Here is a 26,475-nt window from a genome sequence, read left to right as displayed (position 1 = left end):
GCCTCTAAAGGTGGTGTTTTTTTTTTTTTTTGGCCAAATTGCACTTCACTGTTAGGAGGTAATGCATTGAACAAGTTGCAGGGATCAGAATTGCCAGTGCTTCTAGATATCAAGGCAGAACATTATCCTGCTGCATTGAATGCTCTCCCTTTATCGCTGATAAGTCATTTGCAGAAGTCCTGTTGTGACAAACCTGAGAGAAGACAAACAACATGTGGATGAATAATGTTTGCGTCTGTCCATTCAGCTCTGTCTCTAACAATAATCCCAGCACTAACCATAACTATTTGGGCTGAAATTATTCTCCTTTGTTCCGATTATTTATTGGTGTGCCCATTGCAATCGTGGCTGCCCGATTGGGCTGTATTGGATCCAATTTGTTCCGAATGGTACATTTGGACAGCACCACGCTTTGCATACAATATCCATATTTGCTTTTTTTTATTGCTTTGATTGTAAAATAAGTTCTAAGGGAAAGCAAAAGCATCACGCTTGTTCCCTAGAGGATAGGCTGCAGCCAAGGGACACGTGAAAACTGGCAAGATGTTATACAGTGTAGCTTGTGATATTGGAGCAGGACCTCTCATCATTTGCAAATCTAAGAAGCAGGACAACTCGGTTTGGCAGCCATCTTGGATAGAAAAACGAACCTTATCCGATCAACACGAAACTTCACAAACGTGATTCCCTACCCATGCATATGCAGACTCTACATTTTTAAAGGTCATATGTCACGTGTTATTTATGGCAGCCATATTAGCTTGAAAGCCGATATTTAAAAAAAACCCTTCTCTGAAACTGCTTCACCGATCGATTTGAAACCTGTCATGGCTGGTGAAAATGTGGTACTTGAAAACAGCTGAAGGGATTTAAATCAAACTTGTTTATTTTTAGGACAGTGAACGATGGCATCTACCCGTTGTGGGCTATGCGGAGGCATATTGGTGACACAGTTGCTATTGTTCTAGTTTTTTTAAAAATAAAAATCAATGAAAGGGAGCCTTGTTATTATAATAATATTATATAATAATATTATATAATATTTATATATAATTATATAATAATATATATAAAATATATAATATAATATAACAATATAATTATAATATAATATTATAATAGCCGTAGATGATTCTGTCTGTCTGTCTGTCTATCTGTTGGGTGTCTGTCCGGGGTGTGGCTTACTCGGTTTGCAGAGTAGCTCCACCCATAGCTCCACCCATTCTGGGAGTGGCTATAAACAAATATCCACCATTTTATTAACTCGCATAGCTTTGAGTCCTGTTTTGTAGGCCCGTGGTGTCTTGCTCTCCCCCAGTTTTATTTCAAATCAAATTCGATAAATCATTTCATTTTTCACAGTCGCTAACATAGTTTTAGACTCGGTTGAAAAAAAACGGGAAGAAAATCCGATGAAAGTTGCCGTTTATAGAACAAAATGAATTCTCAAAGGCCTGTAACTTCAAGGCCATTGAGTCTCTCTCACGCCTTTATCTCCAATCTAACTCACCATATGATTTCATTTTTATCGATGGTTTTACTTTTAGACTCGGTGTCAGCAATAATTGAGAACAATCCACACACGCGGGAAAATGCAGAGATATATTTTTTTAAATCGCGTCATGGTGTATCATACACCGCCCAACATGACACCGCCGGCAATGTGTCGATATATATTAAAAATTCGCTTTTGCTTTTCCGTTATGATATATTACTATTTCGTTTGATGATAGTCGTCACAAAAACGTCAACAATGATGCCGACATATATTTCTTCGTTTTTATTTCATTCAACATATTAGCCGGAAGTAAAATATGTTTCAGGAAATTACCGAGAGATATTTCTTCGTTTTTTTTATTAGTTATGTGCGCATACACTTTAAATAGGTTTATTTGAAATCTTTAATTTTCCACAAACATTCCACACACGCGGGAAAATGCAGAGATATCTTTTTTAAAATCGCGTCATGGTGTATCATACACCGCCCAACATGACACCGACGGCAATGTGTCGATATCTATTTTAAATTCGATATATCATTTCATTTTTCACAGTCGCTAACATAGTTTTAGACTCGGTTGAAAAAAAACGAGAAGAAAATCCGATGAAAGTTGCCGTTTATAGAACGAAATGAATTCTCAAATGCCTGTAACTTCAAGGCCATTGAGTCTCTCTCACGCCTTTATCTCCAATCTAACTCACCATATGATTTCATTTTTATCGATGGTTTTAGAGTCGGTGTCAGCAATAATTGAGAACATTCCACACACGCGGGAAAATGCAGATATATTTTTTAAAATCGCGTCATGGTGTATCATACACCGCCTAACATGACACCGACGGCAACGTGTCGATACATATTAAAAATTCGATATATCATTTCATTTTTCACAGTCGCTAACATAGTTTTCGACTCGGTTGAAAAAAAACGGGAAGGAAATCCAATGAAAGTTGCCGTTTATAGAACGAAATGAATTCTCAAACGCCTGTAACTTCAACTTCAAGGCCATTGAGTCTCTCTCACGCCTTTATCTCCAATCTAACTCACCATATGATTTCATTTTTATCGATGGTTTTGGACTCGGTGTCAGCAATAATTGAGAACATTCCACACACGCGGGAAAATGCAGAGATATATTTTTAAAAATCGCGTCATGGTGTATCATACACCGCCCAACATGACACCGACGGCAACGTGTCGATATATATTAAAAATTCGCTTTTGCTTTTCCGTTAAGATATATTACTTTTTCGTTTGATGACAGTCGTCACAAAAACGTCAACAATGATGCCGACATATATTTCTTCGTTTTTATTTAATTCAACATTATTAGCCGGAAGTAAAATATGTTTCAGGAAATTACCGAGAGATATTTCTTCGTTTTTTAAAATTAGTTATGTGCGAATACACTTTAAATAGGTTTATTTGAAATCTTTAATTTTCCACAATATAATTTACTTGCCATTTATCATTTGATGATTACGAGACAAATTCCTCTTGAGGATCGTGACAATTCATGCGCTGCGTGGAAACTTCTATTTCCAAAATGAATGAGACGATCGATGAAGAACGCAGACTTGAACAGGATGCAGCAAGAAAACGAATGAGACGGGCGAACGAGTCCATCGACGAACGTCAATGCAAACTTGCGGGGTCACCCGTGGGAATCCCACGGGCATGGATGTGTGTGACATTTCGACATATTGAGTTAGATGCTGCACATTCATTTTTACAAAATGGTTACTGGCAAGTCATCAGATCCAGAAATGGTGTAAAAACCACCGTTTAGAGGCCATTTTTCCCCGCAAAGCGGGGGTTGGCCTTTTCGGGGACCGTGGTAGTTGTTGTTTTTTTGTCCCCTTTTTGAAGCAATGTTTTACGGCCGGATGCCCTTCCTGACGCCAACCCTTTTTGCCGCCTTCAACGACAAACAGGGAATTACCAGTGAACTGGTACTCAATTAGCCGACCTCGGAAGGATGACAGGCTGAGTCAACCCCCCTGGCATTAATTCGGCGATCGACCGAGATTCGAACCCAGGATCCTAAGCCGGCACCCTAGCCGCTAGCCCAACACCAGAAATGGTGTCATGAACACAATTTATTTACGCACAAGCACAAAAGCAAGACGGGCCGATTTCCGATTCCGACGGGCGAGACGGGCCGATTTCCGATTCCGACGGGCCGATTTGGAGCAAGAAAAAGAACGAGACGGGAGAAAAAGGAGAGAAACGAGACGGGGAAAGCCGATTGGAGAGGCGAGTGAGGCGCGATTGGAGAGGAGTGTGAGGCGCGATTGGAGAGGAGTGTGAGGCACGATTGGAGAGGAGTGTGAGGCGTGATTGGAGAGGAGTGTGAGGCACGATTGGAGAGGAGTGATTGGAGGGGAGTGTGAGGCACGATTGGAGAGGAGTGTGAGGCACGATTGGAGAGGAGTGTGAGGCGCGATTGGAGAGGAGTGTGAGGCGCGATTGGAGAGGAGTGTGAGGCGCGATTGGAGAGGCGTGTGAAGGATTGGAGAGGAGAGGAGTGTGAGGGATTGGAGAGGTGAGGGATTGGAAAGGAGAGGGATGTGAGGGTTTGGAGAGGAGAGGAGTGCTAGGTGGAGAGAGGAGAGTGTCAGGTGGAGACAGGAGAGTGTCAGGTGGAGACAGGAGAGTGTCAGGTGGAGAGGAGTGAGGGGTCACATATTATGTGAAATAACTAAATTCACACCATTTCTGGATCTGATGACTTGCCAGTAACCATTTTGTAAAAATGAATGTGCAGCATATAACTCAATATGTCGAAATGTCACACACATCCATGCCCGTGGGATTCCCACGGGTGACCCCGCTAGTCCTGATGGTATACTGAGCAAATTTTACTCTACCGATGTCAACGTCAAAGTGACTCTACTTGTCTTGATATTATTCTCGAGTCTGCTACCCTCCACCTCTCATGCAGATGCAGCCAGACATTGACATCCTGCCCTACAAAGTCCACAATAAGTGAATTGGTGTCACCTGCCCCTCCAACCCTGAACCCCTAATACTATGATTTTTTTTTTTCTTACCAGCTAAAACCTTCCCATGCATAACCCAAGTACACCTACCAGTTTTAAAGTCATTCCGTTCGGAGTTTCAGGAGTGCATACAAGTCAAACAAATGCACAAGTTCACATAATCCAGACACTTCTTGAATTCTATATAGCATGATTAATGTCACCATCATTATCCAATATAAACGAAAGAATATGAACAACCGCACCCTTTTGTAGAAGTTCTTGATGCGCGTTGCCATGCCAATTTGGTTGAGAAGTGGAGGGTGTTCCTCTGAGTATTCTGCCAATACCAGCTCCCCATCACGCCCAGTCAGGTCCTGACAAGTCCTCATGAAGAACATCTCTCCTCCTCCCCATGCCTGACGCTCCTGCTCTCTCGTCTGGGAGTGTAAAAGTGCAAGGGATGAAGATGAATTGCTGGGAATGAAGCATAGACTTTATCCAGATAAAGAGGAAGGAAACTGAACTCTTGTTACAAGATGCTACTTGGCTGGGGTATGATGGTGAAGTTGGAAGGTGAGGAAAGGAAAAGAAAACTGTAATTCAAGCATGGGTCATAAGTAAGGAGTTTGAGTGAGAGTAAGCAATACATTTGAGCCCCATGCATACTTTGGCTTTCTTGCGGATGTGTTTCTGCAGTGAACATACAGGGTGGGGTCCAGGTTGTGACAAAGGCCCATGGGAGTACTTTTTGAGGGGAGGCCGATGGAACTGCCGCAGTTTTATAGGGCCCATATGCGTTGGGAAAAATGGCTGCCGTAGCTCCACAGCCGGGATGGAGTGCTGGGAAAATACAGTAACAGAGATAAACATATGTGAACACAAAACAAGCTACTTAAGTATAAAGATGAATGACCTGTAAAACGCATCATTGTTCAAATATTTGACTCAAAGACAGGAAAACATGCCTTTATAGCCACTTAGCACAATGCATGTGTCCAAGACAGAAACTTCAAAATACTCGCTTAGACACTGCCCCCTTGGGGTTGTTGTTTTTGACTTTTGAGAAGTTTGTTTCACTCTGTGTTAAGACAAATAATAACATACTATCTTAGACATACACTGTAGGATCTTCATGTCTACACCCTAACCATAGACAGTACTCTGTCAGCTTTATGGCAGCAACTCTGCATCTGTAAATGCATCATGGTGTATGTGTGTGTGTGTGTGTGTGTGTGTGGTGTGTGTGTGTGTGTGTCTATGTGTGTGTGTGTGTGTGTGTGTGTGTGTGTGTGTGTGTGTGTGTGTTGTTGGTTGTTATCTCCATTTGTGGGTTTCAGGAGGTGGAACGGAGTCCTTCCAGTACCCAAGGTATCCATCTCCGCTTTGGGAAGGGATCACGGTTCATGGACCAAGCTGTTCAACTTTTTCAGAGTTTTGTTCCTCGGGCTCTTTTCAGGATCAGCACCGAACCCCGGATTGCCTCGAGTTGTAGTTCATTTGTGGTGATATTCCCGGGGATGGTTTTGAATATCTCAGTGAGGTTCTTCTTTATCATTCCTGTTGCTAAAATTATCACTGGTACAGTTTCGATGCCCTTCAGTTTTGCATACGTTGTTGTGCCGTTGTGTGTAAAGTTGTTCTGATAATAGTTTTTTGTATCCCGAGAGCAGGTGACGAGTACTTTCTGTGTCTGTCTTGCAGAATCTACACTTGTCCGTCTGGTTCAGTCCTGCCATGTTCAAATCCATTGGTGTAGTGTCCTTGATCTTGGGTATTTATTATGATCTGTTCACTGTCCCAGTTGAGCTGACCTCTTCTTAGCCATTCCAATGAGCCTTCTTTGTCTATCCTTGGATCTTTCTTGGGAAAACCACATTTCCAAGCTGGCCTCCAAAGCCAGTCGCCGACTGGGCATCCTCCGTCGTGCGAAGTCCTTCCTCGGCACACCTGAGCTCCTCACCACATACAAGGCTTTCATCCGCAGCTCAATGGAATACTGTTCTCCCCTATGGGCTGGTGCTCCTGCCTCACACCTAGCTCGGCTTCACGCTGTTGAAACCAAAGCTTTCAGAATTATTGGAATCTCCCGCGATGAAGCTATCTCTGAGGGCCTTTCACTCACTCACCGCAGGCAGGTAGGTGGTCTTTCTGTCTTCTTCCGACTCCTCTCCGGCCTTGCACCCCCAGCTCTCTCTGTGCTCTGTCCCCCAAATATTCCTACAGGTCGCACAAGATCTGCCAGAAACCCTCTGATGGTTAAACTGCCGAAATCTCGGCTGTCTGCTCACCTTCACTCTTTTATTCCTCTTTTCTCCCACCTCTGGAACAAACTCCCTCACTCCCTTCAATCCCACTCCTCCCTCCAGGTCTTTAAAACAGCTGTTCACCACCATCTCTTATCTTCCCCCATCCAAAACCTTGATCTTTTCTACCCCCGCTAATTCACCCCAGATCCACCTTGTTTGAAATTCCAACTTCTTTCCTGGAAGTCCTGGCAGTGTCCATATGTTTTATACCTCTCCCACCCCCCCCCCTTCCCATGCCCCCACCTACCCATCCCCCCCCCCCCCCCCAAAGCCCTCTCCCTCTCACAGATCTCTCGATGTCTCCATGTCTCTCGGTCCCTTCTCTCAAATGTTGTGTTTGTGTCCTTCCCCCTCTCTCCCCATCTTGTCTACCGCTCCCGATGTTATATGTTTTATGTGTCGGTTTGTCTTTCTGTGTGATTAATGTTCGCTCTTTCACGAGCCTCGATCTTGTATACAAAAAAAAAAAAAAAAAAAAAATCCCCACTCTGTCCAATTATTTTTTGTATCTCCTTGCTTGTTTGTCATTCTCCCAGCTGTTGGGGTATATTTCTTGATATTTCTTTTTATATATTTATTTTGTCTTTTTTTTGCAATTGTTGGGGCTGTATTTGTTGCCGTTTCATTTTCCTGTGCGGCATCTTCTATTCGCAACAGTTTTTGGAAGTTCTTTGCAAGGTGAGAATCAAGGTGAGATGGTTTGTGTGTGTGTGTGTGTGTGTGTGTGTGTGTGTGTGTGTGTGTGTGTTGTTGGTTGTTGTTATCTGCATTTGTGCGTTTCAGGAGGTGGAACGGAGTCCTTCCAGTACCCAAGGTATCCATCTCCGCTTTGGGAAGGGATCACGGTTCATGGACCAAGCTGTTCAACTTTTTCAGAGTTTTGTTCCTCGGGCTCTTTTCAGGATCGGCACCGAACCCCGGATTGCCTCCAGTTGTCGTTCATTTGTGGTGATATTCCCAGGGATGGTTTTGAAAATCTCAGTGAGGTTCGTCTTTATCATTCCTGTTGCTAAAATTATCACTGGTACAGTTTCGATGCCCTTCAGCTTTGCATACTTTGTTGTGCCATTGTGTGTAAAGTTGTTCTGATAATAGTTTTTTGCATCCCGAGAGCAGGTGACTAGTACTTTCTGTGTCTGTCTTGCAGAATCTGCACTTGTCCATCTGATTCAGTTCTGCCATCTTTTCAAATCAATTGGTGTACTGTCCTTGATCTTGGGTATTTGTTATGATCTGTTCACTGTCCCAGTTGAGCTGACCTCTTCTTAGCCATTCCAATGAGCCTTCTTTGTCTATCCCCACTCTGTCCAATTATTTTTGTATCTTCTTGCTCTTTTGTCATTCTCCCAGCTGTTGGGGTATATTTCTTGATATTTCTTTTTATATATTTATTTTGTCTTTTTTTGCAATTGTTGGGGCTGTATTTGTTGCCGTTTCATTTTCCTGTGTGGCATCTTCTATTCGCAACAGTTTTTGGAAGTTCATTGCATGGTGAGAATCAAGGTGAGTAGGTGTGTGTGTGTGTGTGTGTGTGTGTGTGTGTGTGTGTGTGTGTGTGTGTGTGTGTGTGTGTGTGTGTGTGTGTACTCTTGCATGAGCCTTATATAACCTGTAGAAGAAACAATATTGATGCAAATGTAGCAATTACAAATTTTATCTTAATACCTCAAAGTTAACAACAGCTTTAAAGATGTTAAAATAAAGTTTTTTCCCCATTACAAGTGTATTTATTATACAGTGAGTGTCAAAAAAAAGGTAATCCGAATTCAAGGGGTTACTATGGAAAGGTTATTTATTTGGACAATTTGCATGTGGTTTACTAATTAAGAGGAGATCTTCAGCTTTCCATTGATACCTTCCATGCATCATTGCTGTCACACATGACCGAGTACATGTTCATTGAAAATGACAAGTTCAAATCGCATTTTTACAAGTTTGGCGAAACGATGCAAGTCAGAATAATTGGTGCAAAATGAACGTCAGATGTGAACTTTTCTCAGGAATGATTGGCCTTTATGCACCCACACCTTCAACATGTCCACCTCCCCTTTCAACACAAAGCTCACAGCGGCAGAGCATGCCCTGAACTGCTCGTCTCACCAAAGCCGGGTAATTGCGCAAAGCATCCACTTCATGTCGAATACGGCCCTGCAATTCTTCAAGATCACGGGGAGGAGTTACGAACACCTTGTTCTTTAAATGGCCCCAAAGGAAATAATCACGTGGTGTGAGGTCAGGTGATCTTGGCGGCCATTCCACTGCATGGTTGAGGGCGATGACTCGGTCTCTAAAGAGTTCCCTCAGTCGATCTTGGACAGCAATAAGACGATGTGCTGGGGCACCGTCTTGGGCCCACCAGGGATATCTGAAGACACCATGAACCTGTCGCTCAAAGTTCTCCTCCAGCTGCGGTAAAACTTCATCGTTGATCATCTGCAGATACCTGTTACCATTGACATTCATTTGAAAGAAAAATGGTCCGATCACCTGACCACTTCCACAAAGTCCCAACCAAACAGTCCACTTTTGTCGATTCATGTTGGTGTCAAAATTAAATTCCGGGGGTTGTCCTGTCGGTGCATATTCAAGAACATTATGGGTATTGACCTTGCCATCCATGGCGAAAGCAGCTTCATCGCCGATAACGAGATACCGCAGGAAATTGATATCTGCTTCACAACATGCTATCAACCATCCGGCAAGCACCAGCCTCCTGGCAAAATCCCCTGGCATAAGTTGATGCCGGATGTGAATCCGATATGGATGTTGGTGGAGGTCCAGTCTTGTGATTCGGTTAAATGTTGCCGAAGGCAATCTTGTCCCATTTCGTCTTGCGCTGGTATCCCGAGGATGCTCCAAAACTTGCTGCCTTACTGCTGCAATGTTCATTTCCGATAACCCAGTGCGGCTCCTACCAGAATTCTCCTTGTTGCGGTTGAGGCTAGTGCCATGCTCTTGGTATTTTCTAACATTTGCCCAGATGGTTTTGGCTGCTGGAGGCTCCCGTTCTGGGAAACGTTCCCTGAATGCATCACGAGTTCGCTGCAAACTTCCAGTTTGGTGAAAGGTTGTAACCATGAAGGTCCGCTATTCAGTCGTAAGTTGAACCATCTTTTCAATGCCTCAGACTGTCTCTAACTCACGTTCCCATACACTGTAGGCCCGTTCCCATACACATGGTCTCCACGTTTTCAAAGTTAAGTCTGTTCACAATTGTATTTTGTCGAAACTGCATTTATCTTTCGGTGTGTGAAGTTATAGTGTGCACCTTGGAAGTTTCTCGGTGTTTATCTTTCATAAATTAATCGTCTGTTTGCCGCGACGCGAGCAAGGCCTTTGCTGCGTCGCGAGCGATTTGAAATCGAAGTTAAGTAATTGTTCCCATTTGTATTTTCGTTATAACTGTATTTATTTTATGGTGTGTGTACGTATATTGTGTCCCGAGGAAGATTTTCGGTGCAAATCTTTCATACCTGTATTGAAAATCGTGTTAATTTGTGTCGTGTCTTGAGGCCTTGTACAGTGTACAACCTTGAGGCTTTGTTTTTCTCTCAGCGGTCCGTTGTTTTGTGCTCCAATAACTTTCGTTCTCTGTTTTCCCAGTCTTTTCACCCCATAGCCTACTTCCTTGTTTAAATCTCAACTCAAAAAACAAAAAACAAAAACATTTCCTTCTCTGTTCTTATTCTTGTTCTCATTCGTTTATTCATTCTTATTCGTCGTTCGTTCTACGACCACGTGTTTCTCCCCCATTTCCCCAGATAGTTTTCACTGTTATTAACCTTCAATGTTTACACTTCCCCCTCAAGTTCTGTATTCCGTCATATATAATAACACATTTTTCTTCTTCTTCTTTAAAAGGCTGCTTTCGACTTGCTCACCAAATCTATTCATCCCAAAAAAAATTTCCATCTCCTATAGTGCCTTTTTTCTACATTCCCTAAACTCTCCTGCACTCCACCCTCCATCCAGTGTCCTTAAACATATTTTTAACTCGAAGGTCACAAGAAACTCAGTTTGCAATAAATGTTCGTTTCCCATTAATCGTACACTTTCTAAAATCCAATCTCACCCCTCCCCTCCTAATCCTCCCCATCACCCATCCCTTTCAAATCTCCCCCCTTGCCCCCTCCCTCCTAAACTACCCCCTCACCCCTCCCCTCCAAATCTCCCCCATATCCCATCCCTTTCAAATCCCTCCCCTTGTCCCTTCCCTCCCAAACTCCCCCCTCGCCCCTCCCCTTCAAATCTCCCCACCCTCATTTCTTCTCAATTTCCCCCGTCTCACTCCCCCTCCTCAAAGCGTCCTCCCCGCTTCTTCCCCCTTCCAACTCTCACCTCCCCCAACCTTCTGCCTCGCTCTTCCCCCTCCTCAAATAAAACCTCATTGTGCCTCACCCAATCACCATCAAACCTTTTGTCCGCCCCATCCTTCCCTTTCTCCGAGCTATTCTGAAATCTGACACACCTTCAACAGCTCTCCCTACCTCTTCCACCTCTTCCACATCTTACCTTACCCCTCCTCCCCCCTGTTCTGTATCCGATGCTCCCCCTTCCTCTTCATTAATGGTATGGACCTCAAACATCCGGGGCCTTCGTTCAAACTTAACTGATCTCTCCATACAGGTTGCTTCTGTCAATCCAGACGTGATCTGCTTAAAAGAAACTTTCCTCCTTCATGATGTCTCAGATTCCTTAGTATCTCTCCCGGGTTACTCCCTCCTCCGGTATGATAGAGCTGAGCCTCGTCCTGGAGGTGGGGTTGCTATCTTTATCAAAACACTCTTCCTCACTCGCCCTGCACTGCACTCTCTCCACCTCACCCCCAGGAATACCTCTGGCTACGGCTTCCCCTTCGCTCCCACCTCTTGTTCATATGTGTGTTGTACCGTCCACCAAACAGTGATGACTCCATCTACATCTCGCTGTCTGATAATATGGACCAACTTCTATCTACTCATCCCAACTCTCTCTTCCTCATATGTGGTGATTTCAATTGTCACCATGCCAGTTGGCTGGGTGTGAGTACCTCTATCACCAGCCATGGCTCCTCAGCAAAGGACTTCTGCGACTCACTGGGACTGACACAATCTGTCAATTTCCCAACCCGGATCTCAGTCAACGGAGCATCTTCTCTTCTGGACTTGGTTATGCTTATGACTAACTTCCCTGAAAATGTCTGCTGCTCTTCTTCTGCTCCAATCGGATCATCTGATCATGTCCTTGTTAAAGTGGACATCTCTCTGACCATTCTCAGGGAGCCTGCTCAGTGTCAACGAGTCTGTCATTTCACTCAGGCCAACTGGCACGGTCTTCAAGCAGCCATCAATCATCTTGACTGGTCACCCATCTCTACCACCTCTGACATCAACTCATCCTGGGAATTCTTCCAAAGTAAATTGCTCTCTCTCATGCACAGATTTATCCCATCTCGTCTTCAGTTGTCATACCCTTCCTCCCGTCCATGGTACACGGAATCTTGTGGTGAGGCTGTTGCCCAGAAACAACTTGCCTTCGTCTCCTGGAAAGCAAATCCAACTGTAAGGAAATCTGATTTCCTTTCACAAAGCCCGAAACAAGTGTGTGTCCACCCTCAGGAGAGCCAGGAAACAATATCTCTCCGTTCTCAAGACCGAACTCTCTTATCTGTCTCCCTCTTCCAAATCCTGGTGGCGTCTGGTCAAATCTGTTTCTGGTGTTTGTTACCCCTCCATCCCTTCGCTTACCTCAAACGGCTACACAGCTGACTCCGCACGTGAAAAAGCTGAATGCCTCAACTCTGTGTTTGCCTCTAAATCTTGTGTCCCAAACCCATCCCTCTCTGTACCCACCATACCCAGTCGTACCCAGCTACTCCTGGACTCTGTGTCCTTTCATCCTGATAAGGTGGAAAAGTTTCTGTCAACCCTCGACTCTGATTCTGCAACTGGACCTGACGGCATCAGCCCACGGGTCCTAAAATCATGTTCTTCCGCTCTTTCACTCCCTCTCTCTGTTCTCTTCACCCTCTCTTTTGCTCAAGGTCAACTGCCATCTGCTTGGAAATCAGCCAAAATCACCGCTTTGCACAAAAAAGGTGCAAAAACAGATCCTAGCAACGACAGACCAATCAGCCTTTTCCCAATTATCAGCAAAGTCATGGAATCCATCATTGCTTCGGATATGAAATCTTTCCTCTTCTCCAATGGCTTGATCTCTGATCATCAATTTGGTTTCAGACCAGGTCACTCTACTCTGGACATGCTGCTTCTGCTGTCTCAACAATGGATGGAGGTCCTCAATGCCAAACAGGAAATTAGAGCTGTCTCCCTCGACATATCATGTGCCTTCGATACGGTCTGGCACCCCGCTCTGTTTACCAAACTCTCCTCCTTTGGTATCCATGGAAATCTCCACGCATGGCTGGCGGACTTCCTCTCTAGTCGTCGTCAACGTGTGGCCCTGAATGGGTTTCTCTCATCTCCTCTTCCTGTTCAGGCTGGAGTTCCCCAAGGCAGTGTTCTGGGCCCTGTGCTTTTTCTGGTCTTCATCAATGATCTCTCTGACTCTCTTGAAAATCCTCTCTATCTCTTTGCTGATGACTCCACTCTCTGCCGCTCCATTCCTCATCCCTCAGATCGGCAGTCTGCAGCCTCCTCACTCTCTGCAGACCTGGACAAAATCACAGACTGGGCAAACAAGTGGAACATGTCTTTCAATCCTGACAAATCTCACACTCTTACGATGTCTCTCCGAAAAGACCGACTGGACAACCCTCCCATCTACTTTCTGAATAATCCTCTCCAAGAAGTTCTGTCACTCAAGCTTTTGGGTCTCACTATCTGCCATGATCTTTCCTGGGAAAACCACATTTGCAAGCTGGCCTCCAAAGCCAGTCGCCGACTGGGCATCCTCCATCGTGCGAAGTCCTTCCTTTCATCCGCAGCTCAATGGAGTACTGCTCTCCCCTCTGGGCTGGTGCTCCTGCCTCACACCTAGCTCGTCTTCACGCTGTTGAAACCAAAGCGTTCAGAATCATTGGAATCTCCCGCGATGACGCTATCTCCAAGGGCCTTTCACTTAATCGCCGCAGGCAGGTTGGTGGTCTTTCCGTCTTCTACCGACTCCTCTCCGACCTTGCTCCCCCAGCTCTCTCTGGGCTCTGTCCCCCAAATATGCCTGCAGGTCGCACAAGATCTGCCTGCAACCTTCTTATGGTTAAACTGCCAAAATCAAGACTCTCTGCTCACCTTCACTCCTTCATTCCTCTTTTCTCCCGCCTCTGGAACAAACTCCCTCACTCTCTTCAATCCCACTCCTCCTTCCAGGTCTTTAAAACAGCTGTTCACCACCATCTCTTATCTTCCCCAATCCAAAACCTTGATCTTTTCTACCCCCGCTAATTTCACCCCAAATCCACTTTTTTGAGGTGACTTTTGACTTCTTTCCTGGAAGTCCTTGGTGTCCTTGCGTTTTATACCTATCCTGCCTCCCCCCAGGTCCTCTCCCTCCAAAAACACCTCCCGATGTCCCTGCTCTCAAATGTTGTGTTTGCGTGCTTCGTCCCCTTCCCTCCCCATCTTGTCGACCGCTCCCCTTTTTATATACTTTGTTTGCTTGTTTGTTTGATTTGTTTGTTTGATAAATGTTAGCTCTTTCACGAGCCTCGACTCTGTATATTTAAAAAAAACAAAAAAAACATCTTAAATACCCATCTTAAACAAAGGATGACGCAACCGACGATTACCAGAACAGCTCAACAATTTTACATAATCAACGTGGCAGTCGACAAGTAATGCATCCATTTCAAACTGTCTTGCACCGATTAGCCAAACTTGTAAAAATGCGATTTGAACTTGTCATTTTCAATGAACATATACTTGGTCATGTGTGACAGCAATGATGCATGAAAGGTATCAATGGAAAGCTGAGGATCTCCTCATAATTGGTAATCCACATGTAAATTGTCAAACTAAATAACCTTTGCATATTAACCCATTGAATTCGGATTACCTTTTTTTGATACGCACTGTATGATGCTTTGGACTCAACTGAAATATTGTTGTGCACTCAATTTTATGCATCACCTGGATGATGTTCCCACCAAATGATCCAGGCATGCTGGCTTGTTTGGGGAAATAATACTCATCGTTTGATAGATTCCATGGGTCTCTGCTTGATCCTTGGGTCATCATTGGCTAGACAGACCAAAGGAAATACGAAGAGGGAGAAGAAATGGATGAAAACATAAAATCAGAAAATGGAAGCTTCAAAGGTGAGGAAAAACAAACGATTTGGAAAAGAGTCCTGTGAATACATTTGGAGGAGGACATTATTGCATATGGATTGAATTAAACAGATTGAGGTACAGAGGAAGGCCACTGTAATGCCGAGATAGGGTTGCAGGAAATGCTGAGGTTTTTTTTCTTTCTCAAAGCCCCATTCACTTTCCATCAACAGCGGTTGCAAACACTTTGAAGATGAATAGTTTGTCAAAAGCATTTGTTTAAATTCCACAAAGATTTGTGCCAGAAAATGCGAAACTGCCACCAAGGTCATGTGATAAGTATCTGTATTATTACATCGAAGGGCTAAAGTTGAAAGGATAGAAATGCAATGAGGTGTGGATAATTATGTCCATTAATTACCTCGGCCACCGAAGGTGGACAGAGGTTATATTTTCACCCCTGTCTTTCTGTCTGTCTGTCTGTGATGAGGATACCTCAAAGTTATGGCCTGGTTCAGACGAAACTTGGTGGACAGGTTGGGTGCGTAACAAGGATGAATTGATTAGATTTTGGAGAAAATCCAAATCGGATCTGGATATGAGGATATTTAATTGTGCAAGTGATTCTTCACCATTGAGAGATAGGGACAAAAACTATGTTTTTCAGAGTATTTGAAAAGATTGTGGACGGATTATGACAAAACTTGTTGGACGAGTTGGTTAGGTGACAAGAACAAGCCGATTAGATTTTGGTTCAGGTCCGAATGTAGTTAGTGATGGCCAATCAGTGGGATAATAAACGTAAACTGTTCCAGTCTGGCAGAGGTATGTGCTCTACAGAGTGCAATTCCAGTATTTATCATATGACCATTAGTATCAGAGGAATGTGAGGTGCCGACGGACACTTAAGCCATGTTCTGCTTCCGAAAATCTAGCCTTTCTGTCTGACCAATTCGGTAATATTTATCTTCAAATTAGCCACTTCAAACCCTGTTTTCAGATTTAGGAATGGAATAAAGGTTCTGGTGACCCCTTTAGAATAAATGACATCTACTTTATATAAATACCAGGAGCATTGCTTCATTGTGGTTATCGACAACTTTCTTCAGTTAGTATGAAAACGAGCCGTGGGATGTTAAAAAAAAAAAAAAGACACATGAAAGCCCACTTGGAGTTTGCAAAAAAGCACCTAAACGACTCTCAGACTGTGAGAAACAATATTCTGTGGGCTTTCATGTGTCTTTCACTGAGGAGAGGCTTCCGTCTGGCCACTCTGCCATAAAGCCCAGATCGGTGGAGTGTTGCAGTGATGGTTGTCCTTCTGGAAGTTTCTCCCATCTCTACACAGGATCTCTGGAGCTCAGCCAGAGTGACGATAAGGTTCTTGGTCACCTCTCTTACCAAGGCCCTTCTCCCCCGATTGCTCAGTTTGGCCGGGCGGCCAGCTCTAGGAGGAGTCCTGGTTGTTCCAAACTTCTTCCATTTAAGAATTATGGAGGCCACTGTGCTCTTGGGAACGTTAAATGCCGCAGAAATTTTTTTGTCGGCTTCCCCAGATCTGTGCCTCGACACAATCCTGTCTCTGAGCTCTGCAGGCAGTTCCTTCGACCTCATGGCTTGGTTTTTGCTCTGATATGCATTGTCAGCTATGAGACCTTATATAGACAGGTGTGTGCCTTTCCAAATCATGTCCAATCAATTGAATTTACCACAGGTGGACTCCAATCAAGGTGTAGAAACATCTCAAAGATGATCAAGAGAAATGGGAGGCACCTGAGCTAAATTTCAAGTGTCATAGCAAAGGGTATGAATACTTATGTCAATCTGATATTTCAGTTTTTCTTTTTAATAAATTTGCAAAACTTTCTAAAATCCTGTTTTCTCTTTGTCATTGTGGGGTATTGAGTGTAGATTGATGAGGGAAAAAATGAATATAAACGATTTCAGCATAAGGCTATATTCAGCAATATATACAGACTTGGCATTTAATATGGAATATATTGTTTTTCTTGACTTGGGTTTACTTTCTTAACTCAGTATATCAATCTGGTGAGTTTCTTTTACACTTTGGTGATTTATTTGTTAAAAGAACCATGTCACTGATTGTCTGTCGCAGCAAGAAGTCAACAACAGGATTATATCCCAGGTGGCGTGGCAAAACGTACGGACAGGTGCATTTGATGATTGGCTTCACAGTCGGGTATACAAGGGTTGTTGCATTCTGTATTAGTGGAAAACAACTGTTGCACGTCTCCAAAAGTTATTGCCGCTTCCTCTGGAGATGGTCCATCAACTCGACAATGCTGTTTGTCATGAAGTGGTGGCTTTACGAAATTACGGCATGAAACAGCGTGCTATTGCTCGGCAGTATGGCATCACTCAAGGTCAGGTGTCAAAGATCCTGAAACGAAATGCTCAGAGGGGTGTCCCTACTCCAATTTACCGAGGCCAGGACGTCCCCGCAGAACCACAAGGAGGGATGATCGCCAGCTGCACCGGTTAGTCCGCAATGGCCGTACCAAGTCAGCTAATCGGCTTAGGGCTGAGTGGCAGCAACTGACAAATGTGCCTGTATCCAGAAGGCTAGTCAACCAACGACTGGTTCAAGCAGGCTACCGTGCCAGGCGTCCCCTGAGAAAGCCACGCCTGACCAGACAACACCGCCAGCGCCGATTGCAGTGGGCCAGAGAGCACCGTCAATGGCAGCCAGGACACTGGAATCACGTGATCTTCAGTGACGAGTCTAGATTTCTGGTCTATCGTCAAGATGGCCGCGTCCGAATGCGCAGACAAGTGCATGAAGCCTACAACAAAGATTGTATAGTGCCAAGAGTCCAAGCTGGAGGTGGTGGGGTGACCATTTGGGCTGCTTTTCATGCAGGGGGCAAAACTGACCTGGTTGTTCTGAATGGAAACCTGAACCAGTTCAAGTGCAGGGCCATTCTGGAAGAAACATTGCTTCCATTTGCTCGTGCAGCCTTTCGAGGAAACTTTGTCTTCCAAGATGACAATGCACGGCCTCATCGTGCTCGCATGATCCAACACTTTCTTGCTGACCGTGGTGTAGAGCATATGGAGTGGCCTGCCATGTCCCCGGATATGAATCCGATAGAGAACTTGTGGGCAGAATTAACGCGTAAAATTGACCACTTCGACCAGCAGCCGACCTCTGTGCGTGAATTGCAGCAGGCTATTGTCACTGCATGGCAAGCGATTCCTGTCTAAGCCTTGGCAAATCTCGTGAACAGCATGCCTCAACGTGTACGTGCTCTCCTGAATGCTCGTGGGGGTTACACGAAGTACTGAACTGTAATTTTACTATCTGTAATCCCAGTCGTAATTTAACTTTTGTTTTTGTTAAAAATTTTTTTGGCTAGTATGCAAAATAAAGAGATACTTCTGGAAAACGTACAGAAGTTTAACACAGTACTGTCCATGAATTGAGTTCTATATCAGTTTACATCACTTTCAAGGATCAATTTATTTGTTTCGAAATGTCAAATGTGGTTTTTGTTTCTTTAAAGGTCACATTAACAAAATCGAGAATAATTTCAACATAATTCCAATGAACTTTTGGTTCTAAGACATCTTGAAAAGTAAGTTCACCCCCACAAAAAAATATTCCATATTAAATGCCATATCTGTATATATATATATATTGTTACGGTTCTGTCGCCGGCCTTCTCCCCTTATCAAGAGGGGATTAATCCCCTTGTCTTTACTGGCCTGGCACGAACCGAGACCTATTACGTCCCTTCCGGACAGCGCCAAATAGGGTTTCGGGACCAAATTCTCGCTTGTACCTAAGTACTCGCGCTGCCCTGGAAGCGAGGAAACAAGCCTCGCACGAACCACGTGAGGTTGGAATACGCCGAGCGGTTTGCGAACACGTGATCCGCGCAGTTATAATTAATGGACCCCGATTCAAGTGATCTTATTCGTGCCACGCTTAGTCAATTGGAGAAATCACGGGAACGATCGAATCAAGAAGAAAGGAAGAACAGATAGGTTTAATGATTATCACATGTATATACAGTTCAGGACGAAGAGACACAGAGAAATCCTGAGACAGTCTTAATTACTCCAGGGACACGGGCCCGTCGCACACTCACACGGGGTATTGCAGATGGGCAGGTGTTCCCCAGCGCATCCAAGGATGATTCTCGTCCAGCTCTCCATGGTTCCCGGCACGTCCGCGAAGATGGAGATCGGCGAAGGCAGGGCCATGTAGCGCGTCTCTCGAGCAAAGGCGATATATCGGGGCGAACGGCAGGGAGGGCTTTTATGGCAAAGGGCGGGACGGCTTTTACAACGAAGGGCGGTTACTCAGCTTTGTTCACTCGCTTGGCTGGAATGCGCAAGTTCGTTATAACCGCGCCTGGCTGCGCCCGCGTATATCTAGCGACCAACTCTTCTTCCTCAACGCCTTGGTGTTGGTTAGCGCGCGTGTTCTCATGCGATAGTCAAGTTCATCAAGCGGTACAACGCGAGTTCTCTCATCAAGTCCTCTCTCAGCACGTCCTCTCTCTCCTCTGCAAGTCCTCTCGAGGGCTTTGCGCATCGGGTTATATAGGCACGCCCCGCAAACCTTCTGGAACTCACCAGACTCTTCTCACCACGCCCTCTGACACCGTCACCTCTGAGCCCTGATTGGTGGCTCATGCTTACCGTCATCGCCTCTGCCGCTCCGACCTCAACGCCGCCCCCGCCTTCCTAGGCCTACCTCGTGTTAACTCGAATAGTGAGCAAGCAAAGGGTAGCAAAATGGATCGCCTATAGAGGTAGAATGGTTTGCAGAAGTAGGACCTATTCTCCTGTCTTTACACAATGCAGAATTAACACTGGAAAGGGCCTACTCTCACACATACTAAGATATAACTATACTACAAATGAGGCTACATGCTTGTGTGACTATCTATGGGGGGGCAACCTTTAACCTTTATTGAGCTCACTTTACAAACCTCAAAACCCTAGCAATATATATATTGTTGTGGATTTGAGAAATTGTTGTGTAAATTGTTGTGTAAATATCACCCTCTGTAAAATGTAATGAATTGTTGTGAATACCTCCAAGTGTAAAAAATCAAAGGGCGTCCTCCTAGTTATTTCATATACCACACGTAGCCAATCATATATCCTTCTTTTACAGTTATCTCCTTATTCTATGTAGGTTAAGGCTCTGTTCCCACTAGTTGACATTCTCCATTGTACCACATGAAATAAGGTAGATCCCCTTTCATTCCCAAAGCCTCGATTGCCAACTGTATTCGCCGCCATTGCCATGTGCTCCGGCTCGGAGAAGAAAGGCGTGTCTCCACCTCGTCATAGAAAGGAGGAGTGAGTCGGCCCCGCTCAACCAACCCAGCCAAAGGGGTTTGGCTTGAGAGGGCGGAGGAAGAGTAATCTGGGAGGTGCGGGAAGGTTGAAGGGCGTGGCCTATATAACCCGCGAGAGACGCCCCCACCTCAGATGAGTCGAGACGAGCTTCAGAGAGAGACGGGAGACGCGTCCTGAGATGAGCCAGAGAAGCGGCAGATGAGCATCAGCCTTGAAATCCACCACCACCAACTTGGAGTCACGCAGCTTGGACTCCGCCAGGGTGCTGGTATCGCGGCAGCCCGCACGACCGCAGCTAGGGCGTTGACGGCGGCTGCTGAACGTGCCGATCGAGGAAGGGCGGCGGCTGCTGACTCCCGGGCCGACTGTGCTCCGGTTCGAGCGGAGCGTTCCTCTCCTTCCCGTCCTTTCATTCCTGCCTGCAATTTCCCCATTCGTGTGAGTTTGCTCGTAGTCTGTTTTGTGTGTCTTGTCCTGGGGTATTAATTAAGACTGCATAGGTAAGCTAAGGTGCACTGTGTCCGCTTCTTCTTCTTCTTCTTCTGTTTTTACTTTATTATCCTTCCTTCTCCTTGGTTCCTTTCATTGTGTAAATAATAATAATAAATATAGTAGCATTTCCAACCCTTTTGCCTTCGTCTTCCTCTTCTTCACATCCTTGTCGTTTTGGTGATTTCCCAATTGAATACCGGTGGCACGATTTGGCCAACGTTTAAGGAATCGGGTCTAGTCTTGGTAAACGGCTCACGCCGCAGTTCGCTTCGCTCGGTGCAACATCCATTACGCTGCGGCCGTGAGCGGGGGGTGTTCCTTCGCGTACTGGGAAGCGCTGGTATTTAGGTCATAGGACTTGTGGGCCTAAAACCCTACCCAGCGCCGACCGGGCGTGGCGTCATACCCCCGGGACCACGTCGGTCAGTAACAGACGAGGGGCTTAATCCCCCCTCGATAACGGGAACCGAGGCAGACGTCGGGTTCGGTAACAAGATATATATATACATATATATATATATATATATATATATATATATATATATATATATACATATATATACACATGTACATATATATACACACACACACACAAACACACACACACACACACACACACACACACACACACACACACTACCACATCGGCACGTGACAATATTTCATTGGTAGTTCTCATGTTGGCCACATGCCACATTGCATTAGAGGCTAGCTAAACCGAAGCACTTTATACATCATACATTTGAGTGGCCATGGCAGTCAGCATTAACGAAACAAAGCAATGAATTTTTTTTTTTTGCCTAATTTGGTCTAATTGATGAAAGCAATAATGAAGCAAATCAAAGGAACTAAATGCAGTGAAATGGGAATGCAGAAAGTGACTAGCTATATTCTACCTTGTTGTCATCTTTCTCTGCTCCTTTCCCGAGCAACAGGCGTCCTCGGCGAGATGGTCCATCCTTTTTACCTTCTTTACTAGGAGATGGAGGGCTTTGTGGCTCACTTTCTGGAAACTCTGCTTAACAGCAAAACAAGAATAATAGACAGTAGATAATTGATGGAAAGGATGAACAATAGAAGATTTGATGAATACATTTTTCAGTCATGGTCAAGTCATTTTTTCCGTTTTTTCCACAAATAAAACAAGATCCATGTGTAACACCCCCACTGTTCTCAAGACAACAAACACAATTGCCACGAGTCTAGGAGATAAGTGGTTCAATAACATTCAATTTAAACAAGAGTGAGAATTGCTTTGCAATACATGTCCCCTTCTGATGTGATATCCTGAATGAATTTTGTACATTGTGAATCCTATGTCGGTTGAATTAATTATTGCAAGTTTGAAGACTGCGGAGAAACCAAGGAAAAGTAGTGTTACAGAGAAACCAAGGAAAGCCTTTGCTCAGTGGAGGATGCACAGTCTGTATCTCACTTGGAGGTCAGTGTGGACATGTGTAACGCCCAAGACAGATCATGCTTAATGGTAACACCAAGAAGTTGAAGATTTGTACTTGTGGATTACCACAGTTGTAGATAGTTGGGTTGGCATATTTTTGGTGTTTCCAGAAACACTGTGAGAAAGACAGACTCATCCGTGTTGAAGAACCTATTCCAGGTACTGGACCAATTCTTGATCGTAAGTCCAAAAAAGGCATAACTCTGAAAAATTGACAAAACGCCCTGAAATGTATCATAATAAAGCCATGTTAGCGGGGCAGATATGTGAAACAATTGTTCAGATTGTGGTAAAAGCACCAAATTTGTACAGTTCATCTTGAATACATAATAATCGATTTCAGATATAGTGCCAAGAAAAAAATCGCCCTGGTGGCCTTATTTGGCTAAAATCCAAGATGGCCACCAGCCGAGCCGTGAATTTCTATTAAACCCGATATTTTCTTTAATATTCAAGCTACAGACATGAATAAAACATCATTTTGTATGTTTTCAGACACAAGGAATCCAATTACAGCATTAATTCTTTCATAAAATACATTTATTTCAACATAAAGAGCTAATTTGTGCCAAATAATCTGAAATCGGTGAAAAATTTGACCGATTTTAAGCAATGTGATGTGATATCATATCACAACATGGGTGTATTATACTCATAATAAAATTCAAAGTATTTTTTACTTGCAATAATATATGTAATGCATGAAGGTGTAATTGTACACATCATTTATAATATGGTAATTTAGTAACCGAATCGCTCTGTTGTTCCACCTGCCAACAGTTTAGCACAACAATACACCGCTACCATTAAATTATGCACATAGTACACTGATGCATGTGAAATGAGATTTAAAAATGAACAATATTAAAACATTTCACATTAAATGAAAAGTAAAATTACTTTACATGGAATTACCACATGGTTGAGTTTTAAAATAAATGCATTGTCATCATGGTAACATATGATGTACAAGCAGAAGCAAACATAAATAAAAATGTAAACAAATATCGCAATGCAATATATTGGGAAGTAAGAACTTTAAGCAACTACTTCTGACTGCAGTTGGGTGTGGTTGACATTCCACATTATAACAGATTATTAAGCACCTTGATGTGATATACCAGTATCAGTATACCAGTAGCCACTATAGCTGACTGCTGGCAAGAACGATACCGTAAAACTGATATACAAATCAGACTAGAATTAAAACACAATTACCCACATTGGCAGATCTTGAAATAAACAATAAATTGACCAGTTCATGTTGTATATAGACATGATAGACAACAAATACATTAACTATATACACCCATGTCAACTGAATGACAATACTACTGAAACATGATGATGTCTACTACTAATACTGCAGTAGGCTACATTCGACTAGCGAATGAAAACGCCATATCATTACATCATTTACAAACAACAGTCAGTTGCCTTCATTGTGGTCGCAATCACCCCTGCATTGACAGAGTGTTGTGCATTTAAGATTTGCTTTGACACACTTGCATTGTCCCCTGCAACCTTTCACACAATGACACTTTATCAGCTCGGAACAAGACATTGCTGCTTCAGGCAGTAGTGTCCACAGTGGTTCCCATTCATGTAGAGCGTTCTTCTTCCACCCCCATGCATCTGGGGAAGGCACCTCTGGAACACGCACATGTGACTGTCCCCAAATATGTCCACCTTGGTAGACTGTCCGTTTCACTTGTTGTAACAGTGCTGCACTTGTTGGCGGTATACCATCGAGAGATCTAGCTTTGGTACTGAACATGTGTTGCCTGGCTGCATTTACGCTGGTTTCTGAAGATGTCCTGTCATACAGCAGTACAACGAAGCACTCTAAAACTGACATGTACTCTTCGTTGAAACTTGATGGCGTTTCCCTAAGAGTGATGAAGACTGGAGTGACCTCGGGGAATGATTTCCAAATGTCGAAAGCAGTCTTCTTTCCTCTCCCCGCAAATGATGACACGGTGTCGCAACCAGTGAAGGCATGAAACATTGGAAGCGCCCTTGCTTTGTCATGGCCCAACGATGTGGCGATCTCATGAGCAGGGATGTACCGGAAATGCTTTCCTGTGCCAAACGCAACCCATATCTCCGTGTTCTCACGACGTACAGCATTGGAGACGGCAAGAACAAGTACATCAGTGTCGACTGTCCGCAAGACAATTCTGCGATGTCCTCGGTTTTCTGCATCCATTGCATGGACGAACATTCTCGTGTCTGCTTCTTCGTGCGAACAAGGTGCCATAGCCGATACGTTTTGATTCACACGAGTACACAACACATTCTCTCCACATGTCGTGTACACTTCCTTCTCTGTGGAGAGATTTTCCACCACCTATGGTTAGAAGTAGCGACAGTAAAGAAGTATTAGTGATTATAGATTCATATTGGTATAGAGCATTGGTATATCAGTAGTACGCACACTTGCTAACATGGTTAATGAAACTACATTGTATATTAAATGTTATGTACAATTATTTGCATATATTAAGAATTATATTAAGCATGGTGATTGGTGACGGTAATACCTGATGTGCCAGGAATTCGAAGAGCTCAGTCTTGTTGTTGTCCAAACGCAGGAACTCCTGCCAGTTTCCTGGAATAGTGTTTGCTGCTGTTACACGTCTCCGAATACCTTTGCCTCGTTTCTCTCTAGCTGTGGATTTAAGGCTCCCTTGGATGTACATGTCCCAAACGATATCGACTCTCGAGACGTTTCGTAGCTGTGCTTTGATGTACGGCAGAAACACTAGGGTAGCGTATTCCTGGAAGGTTTTGGTCCCTACTCGTCTCAACATGTTGACGATTGCTGCTCCATCCAATATGATAACATCAGCTACAGGAGCTTCTCCACTGGGTTTGCATAGCTTTTCTAAACCTTGGGAGTTTCCCAAGCTGTGACAGAGAAGGAGGATACGCATGGTTCTCGTGCCTGAAGAAATTTTCCAGGTCCCCTTCGCGCATTTGAGAAGCTATGTAGAGTCTCGAAAACAGTGCACAGTCACTTTTAAGTGATGATAGGTGTGTTGCTTTAGATGAGACCTTTGGTGGTGGTTGGCTGAACAAAGGTATGTTGTTTCTCTTGATGGGATCCATTATAGGGGTTGTTCTCTCTAACATACGCTCTTTGACATATTGCTCATACTGCTGCTGGCCCAAATTCTCTATGGAGCGCACGTTATCCGCTATTTCTGAATCAACAATATCTCGGCTATCCAAGACCAGCAAGTCCCCGCTTTCGTCTGTGAATGGATTTCCCATGTCATCAATTACTTGAACGAGCGTCGTGACCTCTTTTGCAAAGGAGACTTGTGCGGACAGCGTATGCTCATGATGCTTAAGATTGTTCTTCGAAGTACTGCTTTCGAGGGCAACTGTTTCAAAGCCATGTACAACCCTAGCCAGTTCAGGACCTGCTACCATCCACCGTAGGAGTGCTCGTGGATTTTGCAGAAGACCAACCGCCCCATAATCACCCTTTACGACCGCATTATTTTGTTCGTGTGCATGATCTATGGCAAGAGCTGAGAATGGACGATTTGTTTTGTGCACCACAAAGTCACCTTGTTCAAACTGCCTCGCTACATCAGGAAGTCTGTCCTGCAGTGTAACCATGTCCCGAATATGAATGGGAATCCATCTGGAATAGTGTGTTTGATCAAGGGCAAAGAACCAGGGAGCCATTGCTTCGTGCAGCGGACTACTTTCTGTTCCCATTATGTCACAGAAGAAACATGTATCACTACTTTGATCTTCACTAGCTTGTCGACGCATTAAGGACCATCTCCTTTCTGACTGGTGCATGGTTCCACCGGTTGTAGTCTTGTCAGCCTACTAGCAGAGTACTTCAAGCGGCAGGAGTGATGCCATTTGGCACTATGTTTGGACAACGTATTTGCAATGCCATCGCCCTCATCAAGCTGTGATATATCTATAGCCACCGCTAGCTTGCCCAAGTCATGAAAACATTTCAAATTGTCAGCCAATGTGTCATAACCAGCTCCCACATCTGTTCGTTTTGATAGTGCAGGACACTGAAGTGGTGCAGTCGAACGTTCTTGATATAGCACACATATTGTCCAATCAATAGGTCCTGGTGTGTTTCGAGGTGAGGACAGCTTCTCATGTTCAATGAGCTTACACTTTTTCCGTGTCGACATTGTGGGAACTCCGAA

General features: G+C 44.2%; 2 protein-coding genes across 6 annotated transcripts in view; both read right to left on the bottom strand.

Annotated features, from left to right (window-relative positions):
• LOC137426812 (transcription initiation factor TFIID subunit 1) overlaps positions 1 to 26,475 on the bottom strand; it is a 150,174-nt gene that overhangs the window by 73,945 nt on the left and 49,754 nt on the right. For 3 of the 5 annotated variants that reach the window (XM_078775141.1, XM_078775143.1, XM_078775142.1), the window contains 4 exons: positions 21,723 to 21,844; positions 14,858 to 14,968; positions 5,152 to 5,325; positions 4,749 to 4,922 (listed from right to left, as the gene is read on the bottom strand). In XM_078775141.1, coding sequence (XP_078631267.1) covers positions 4,749 to 4,922; positions 5,152 to 5,325; positions 14,858 to 14,968; positions 21,723 to 21,844 — 581 coding nt within the window. The remainder of the gene's footprint in view (positions 1 to 4,748; positions 4,923 to 5,151; positions 5,326 to 14,857; positions 14,969 to 21,722; positions 21,845 to 26,475) is intronic. The other 2 variants (XM_068115752.2, XM_068115736.2) reach the window with 1 other exon arrangement.
• Positions 23,574 to 25,266, bottom strand: LOC137426826 (uncharacterized). The gene is made up of 2 exons (XM_068115765.2): positions 24,829 to 25,266; positions 23,574 to 24,635 (listed from the first exon to the last, which is right to left on the bottom strand). Exons 1-2 carry the CDS (start codon positions 25,219 to 25,221, stop codon positions 23,715 to 23,717), a joined length of 1,314 nt encoding a protein of 437 aa, XP_067971866.2. The 5' UTR covers positions 25,222 to 25,266; the 3' UTR covers positions 23,574 to 23,714.

The sequence above is a fragment of the Myxine glutinosa genome, chromosome 1, assembly GCF_964187855.1.
Source record: "Myxine glutinosa chromosome 1, kmMyxGlut1.1, whole genome shotgun sequence".
Lineage (NCBI taxonomy): Eukaryota > Metazoa > Chordata > Myxini > Myxiniformes > Myxinidae > Myxine > Myxine glutinosa.
This window is presented reverse-complemented; position numbering and strand designations above follow the sequence as displayed.

What these genes read in the sequence shown, in the direction of transcription:
- LOC137426826 (XM_068115765.2), bottom strand. Translation starts at nt 25,221, where the DNA reads ATGCGTATCCTCCTTCTCTGTCACAGCTTGGGAAACTCCCAAGGTTTA. An exon ending in TCGAATTCCTGGCACATCAG is followed by an intron (nt 24,636 to 24,828) that starts GTATTACCGTCA and finishes TTCTAACCATAG; the next exon opens with GTGGTGGAAAATCTCTCCAC.